The sequence below is a fragment of the Hylaeus anthracinus genome, unplaced genomic scaffold, assembly GCF_026225885.1.
Source record: "Hylaeus anthracinus isolate JK02 unplaced genomic scaffold, UHH_iyHylAnth1.0_haploid 11985, whole genome shotgun sequence".
Lineage (NCBI taxonomy): Eukaryota > Metazoa > Arthropoda > Insecta > Hymenoptera > Colletidae > Hylaeus > Hylaeus anthracinus.
This window is the reverse complement of record NW_026534333.1, coordinates 11,782,032-11,787,467: the sequence shown is the minus strand read 5'-3', so window position 1 is coordinate 11,787,467 and position 5,436 is coordinate 11,782,032. Positions and strand designations below refer to the sequence as shown.

At 40.4% G+C, this 5,436-nt stretch overlaps 1 protein-coding gene across 1 annotated transcript in view; it reads right to left on the bottom strand.

Annotated features, from left to right (window-relative positions):
* Positions 1 to 157: 157 nt before the first annotated feature.
* Positions 158 to 5,436, bottom strand: part of LOC128887149 (collagen alpha-1(I) chain-like) — a 13,180-nt gene continuing 7,901 nt past the window's right edge. Inside the window, exons 7-11 of the mRNA XM_054142727.1 lie at positions 5,142 to 5,429; positions 4,303 to 4,686; positions 3,321 to 3,968; positions 1,106 to 1,231; positions 158 to 1,038 (exon numbers count right to left, since the gene is read on the bottom strand). Of these exons, the coding sequence (XP_053998702.1) occupies positions 1,001 to 1,038; positions 1,106 to 1,231; positions 3,321 to 3,968; positions 4,303 to 4,686; positions 5,142 to 5,429 (1,484 nt within the window). The 3' untranslated portion in view covers positions 158 to 1,000. The remainder of the gene's footprint in view (positions 1,039 to 1,105; positions 1,232 to 3,320; positions 3,969 to 4,302; positions 4,687 to 5,141; positions 5,430 to 5,436) is intronic.

Sequence of the window (5,436 nt, the reverse complement as noted above, 5' to 3'; positions counted from 1 at the left end):
AGGTTGAGACTATATCTAATATTGAACATGGAAATAAATAAAAGAAAAAGACAAGGAAATGAAGGGACAGTGTAGTAAACGAAATTATAAAACTGTGAAACGAAAAAGGAAATTAACTTAGTGAAGGTATTAATTTCCACAAAATAAATTACACTAGTACGGGCCATCGTGATGATTTTATTGTCGGAACGTGGTATGTTCAAAAAAAAAAAAAGAATTATACAATGTACACGCACACATACATACAAGTTTCCTTGTTAATCACATTGTTGTTTAATGAAAACACTTTAGATCCGTTCAGGAACCCGACCGATTCATCGCTTATGTCACTATTCATTATCTATCGAACATCAGCCGATAGCAATCTCTGCATAATAATAGCACAATCGCTCCGTGGAATCGGCATTAATCCTCCGCTAATTATCGACGTAAACATACAGGATTGCGGGTGTAAAAGAAGACTTGAAACGAGTTTCGACACGGTGATTGCGTTGCGCACGATGAGCGAAGCAAAATAAATTACGAGTAAAAGTACAAATAAAGCGAGATAAAAATTAATCGTGTTAGCAGCATCGCGTTTAATTCAACGCGTTAAACGCCAATGCTATTTCGCGTCTATTCTACTGTTAAGTAGAAAGAGTCAAAGATCTGTAAAGATAGCGTAAAGATGTTGTCAAAATTATTGCAACTAGATCGCGAATGTTTATGCAAATTCATACTTCCGGAGACTCGGATAAAGAGTTGATACCATCATATTATCATTGACATTTTATATATGTCAATGCATACTATCGCATTCATGGAAATTCTCTTCCAATTTCCCCACATTATCACTTGCCATTATCACGTAAACATTTACACTATAAGTTCGACATTTCGCAAGGTCTCTACGAACCGGAAGCGGTGTTGAACGCGTTAAATGTAATTCCACGGCGTCTTCAATTTTTTTTCTTCTTCCTCTCATCCTCCTTGGTTTCATCTCTCACTGGTTTCTCGTCGATTATCCTTTCACAGCGTGTGGTCCCGCTCCTGCCCAGCCTGCAAAAAAGATTCTTGTACTTGTTCTAACCATTTCTTATTGTAATTTCAGGTTCACGAGACTCACTGCCTGCGCTGCTGCTGGCGTACGCGGATGCGCCGCTCGAGGACCAGGCTCCACTTCCGGCTTGACTCGCAGCACCACTGGACGCCCAGTTCCCGCTGTTCGCTTGTCCGTAACCTGGATTTGATCCTGGAACCCAAGAATATATTCGATAGAAGACCCTCAAAATGTGAGCTGAATCGAAGATTCACTAGTTACTTCTAATTCAATTATTTATATTGTATTTTATTTTCAGTGCTCGATATTCTGTGAGAGGATTTCAGGATGGATATATTAACTTTAACTCTTTGCACTCGAGGCCCTTTTTTCTGGTATCTATCAGTAAATCAAGATGGTTCTTAGCACTCTATTGCCATGAATTCTAAGCTATCTAGATTTGAGAATAAGGTCACCTTTACCTCACCGACAATCATTTTATTGGTACGTCGAGCTCCGAAGAAATTGAACCTAAAGAAACATTAGGTAGTGTAGATTTACTGCTAATGGTGACTAAGCGTCACCTCTCCAGTGCAAAGGGTTAACTTTAATTTCTACTAAATGATTTTATTTGGGAGATAATTTTATAAAGAAACAATCGTATTTAATAAAGTCCCCAAAGACGATTGACTCTCGCAAAATCCACCGGGCGACTTCCTGTTTGTCGACGGTTCTCGACGACATTCTGTTATAAACATAAGAGCCGTATACCGCTAAAAGTATAACAATGCTTGTGTACCGCTAAAAGGATGCCGATCGGTGAATTCTTACAATTCCACAATCCTATCGCCATTTACCTCTTGAGGGCTGAATCATTTTATATTATTCGGAATAAACAAAGTGTGGAACAAAATTAGCTACAAAATTAGGAACAAAATTGCAACGGGGTACCAGTGCGTCGACGTTCGAAGAACAATTCAAGCCAATTATTTAATCACGAATGTTAAATTTAATAATTTGATTACGTTACGATTGTTTGAGGCGCTTTGTGAGCGCCTTTTATGATTTACGTCATTATTAGACTGCGGATCTTTATGCAAAATAAAATCTTCGCGAACGTGCCTACAAAAATTGAACCTGAGTAGGAATTTATTTTACTCTGCAAATATTATAACATGAACTTTACTTTCAGTCTTGTTTACATTCTTGCATATTGTTTGCATTTTGTAGTTTCTTGCACATTCGAATTTCTTATAAATCCATAAAGATCCGCAGTCTAGTCATTATTAATTATTTATTTATAGTGGCTAGAATATCCAAACTGAGTGATAACGCCCATGTCCAATCAAGAGTGATATGGCGTCGTAGGGTTATGGGGTTACGTAACCGCTGCGCGCGTTAAGAGTGCGGAAGCTTCTCGATGGAACCGACGATTGCCATTAATTAACAGCGCCCCTGTCTCTGACTTATGCTTTATTGTGAGAAAGGCTCGTAATCAATCAACAACCGCACGGATCTTCTCCGTTCGACAGCGAACCTTGAAACCCGCGTTCCCATCGCGTGGGAATCAACATTCATTTCAATCATGCTATATCTCGATCTAAGGTCTCCGTCCTTTAACCTTTCGCGATCCGGACGCGTATGTTCCGTTCCACATCTGGACGATGCGTGCAAAAATTCATATTTCGAATATACAATAACCTGAATTCTAAATACAACATTCTATATTATTTGAATCTACACGAATTTATGCATTCATGCCGTACAATAATATACGAAAACATACATAAAATATACATGATGCGTGTTGAGTAGAATTCTACAATTATTGTAATAATATTGGTATTACATTTTGTACAAGTGCACATGCATATAATAATATAAAAAACATATATGAAGTATATGTAATGCATGTTGAATAGAATTCTACAATCATTATTATAATATTGGTATTTCATTTTGTACAAGTGCACATGTATATAATAATGTAAAAAAAAAAATGTATAAAGTATATATAATGCATGTTGAATAGAATTCTACAATTATTGTAATAATATTGGTATTTCATTTTGTACAAGTGCACATGCATATAATAATATAGAAAAGATATATAAAATATACATGATGCATATTGAATAGAATTCTACAATTATTATTATAATATTGTTATTTCATTTTGTACAAGTGCACATATCTTTTGGTTATGTTTAGCGTGTATTTACTGAACAAGTTCGCATCATGAATGCACAAATTCGCAGTCTAGTGATAACGAAGTTTCAAGAACTCCATAAATTCAACATACCTCCGTAGGTAGCAGCATTCGAGTCAGCAAAGCTGGACGCATGAGCACCGCTGAAGGCTCCAGAAATCGCACCACCAAAGCCACCACCATCCAAAAGTCCATCGAAGCCAACTCCAACGCCTCCTCCGCTTCCGGAGCCACGGTGAGTTCCTGACGGGTGTTTCGCGCCATTAGGACTTCCGTTATCCGATCCAGGGCCCGATCCAGATCCAGGGTATTGAGAATTGCTTCCCGGACCCGAACCCGAGCCAGGATAGTGGCTGCTAGCTCCGGAAGAACTTGCTGCACCGCCGAAGAAAGGATTTGTATTTGGTTGCTGAATCGATCCTCCGTCAAATGGCGAAGTAACTTTATTGGGACCGTATGGATGTTGATCCTGGCCTCCTGGACCTTCAGGACCCGAGCCATCTGTCCCGCCAATTCCTGATCCTGGCCCTGAACCTCCTCCAAAGAAGGGATTGTCTTTGTTCGTAGGGTTCGTTACTCCTCCTCCAAGTGGAGAGTTTCCACTTTGAGGGAAGTGACTTCCGGGACTAGTGTTGCTCCATGCTCCAGCTCCAGTCGCTACGCCAATTTTTCCGGGACCTCCCCCGAAGAATGGGTTCCCAAGACCTATTGGCTTGCTGGTGGTTGTTGCGAACGAGCCACCTGGACGATTGGAGAAATTTCACATCTAAATTCTAGATGAAGGTTTACATAAAATTCTATTTTTTACCTATTCTCTATTCTGCTTTCCATCTATTTTAACAACTTATTTTCTCAAACTTTGTTATATAAAGATAGGTAATAGGTAGGTTCTTTAAATTGTAAACTTTGCATAAAGTGGTTCGTCCCTTTGGTTGACATTATTTGTTATTAGACAAAGCGTTTGTTATACACTTTAAGTGTGGATTATCTCGATGAATTTATTGACATTATTCTCATCTGTTATCTTCATAGGGTATGCTCAACTTAGGTTAACTGAGCGTCTTTCTATAATTACCGCTGGTAGGAGGAGACACTTTTCCAGTCAAAAACGGATTCCATTCGTACGTTCCAGTACCTCCGGGAATTTTATTCGCGGTATCAGGTTTGCCATAGGATGTTGGACCGACACCAGGTGGACAACTACCGTAAGTGCAACCAGGTCCACTACTTCCAGGTTTGTTATTTCCAGGTCCAGCGCCTCCAGGGAAGGCTCCTTGGGGAGATTGCGAGAGATCGTTAGGTACACCACCTTCTGGTCCAGAGATCTTGTTGACGTTGGGAGCGCCTTGTTGATCGCAGGGCGATGATCCACCTTGACTACATCCGGCTCCACAACTCTGGCCACATCCACTTTCGCAATTCTGACTACATCCGCCTCCGCAACTCTGTCCATCGCCTGCTGGGTTAATGCATTTTTAGGATGTTAGGTCAAGACACAAGCCAAGCAAGCAACGGACCTAGATACGAGCGCTATTGTTTAGGGAACGCAAGAATTTGAAAGTGGGGCTGTTTCTAGTGCTAAAGAACAAAGCTTCTGTTCGTGGAGAACTTGGCTACGAAGCGGGAAAGTTAAAAATATCCTCTATTAAATTATTACTAGACTGCGGATCTTTATGCATTTATAAGAAGTTTGAATGTGCAAGGAACTACAAAATGCAAATAATATGCAAGAATATAAACAAAACTGAAAGTAAAGTTCATGTTATAATATTTGTAAAGTAAAATAAATTGCTACTTAGGTTCAATTTTTGTAGGCACGCTCGCGAAGATATTAGTTTGCGTAAAGATCCGCAGTCTAACTATTACACTTATTCTTCAAATTTAGTTCTCCAGGTAACCAAAGTTTTAACACACCTCCGCAATCGCTTGGACCACTGCCAGGATTCGAGCCTGACGGGCTCTGACTTCCTGGGCTTCCTGTTCCAGGACTGGGCCACCCAGTACTGCTCCCAGGAGTCCCTCCGTGAGGTCCAGTTGGATATGGAGACTTCGTAGTTCCAGGTCCGGTATGAGAACCTGACTGATAACCAGGCTGAGTAGGTCCAGAAGGACCTGGGCCGTAAGAAGACTTCGTGGGTCCTGCATTTCCATGAGGACCTGGCTGATAGCCTGGTTGACTAGTTCCAGGTCCACTAGAAGGACCTGAACC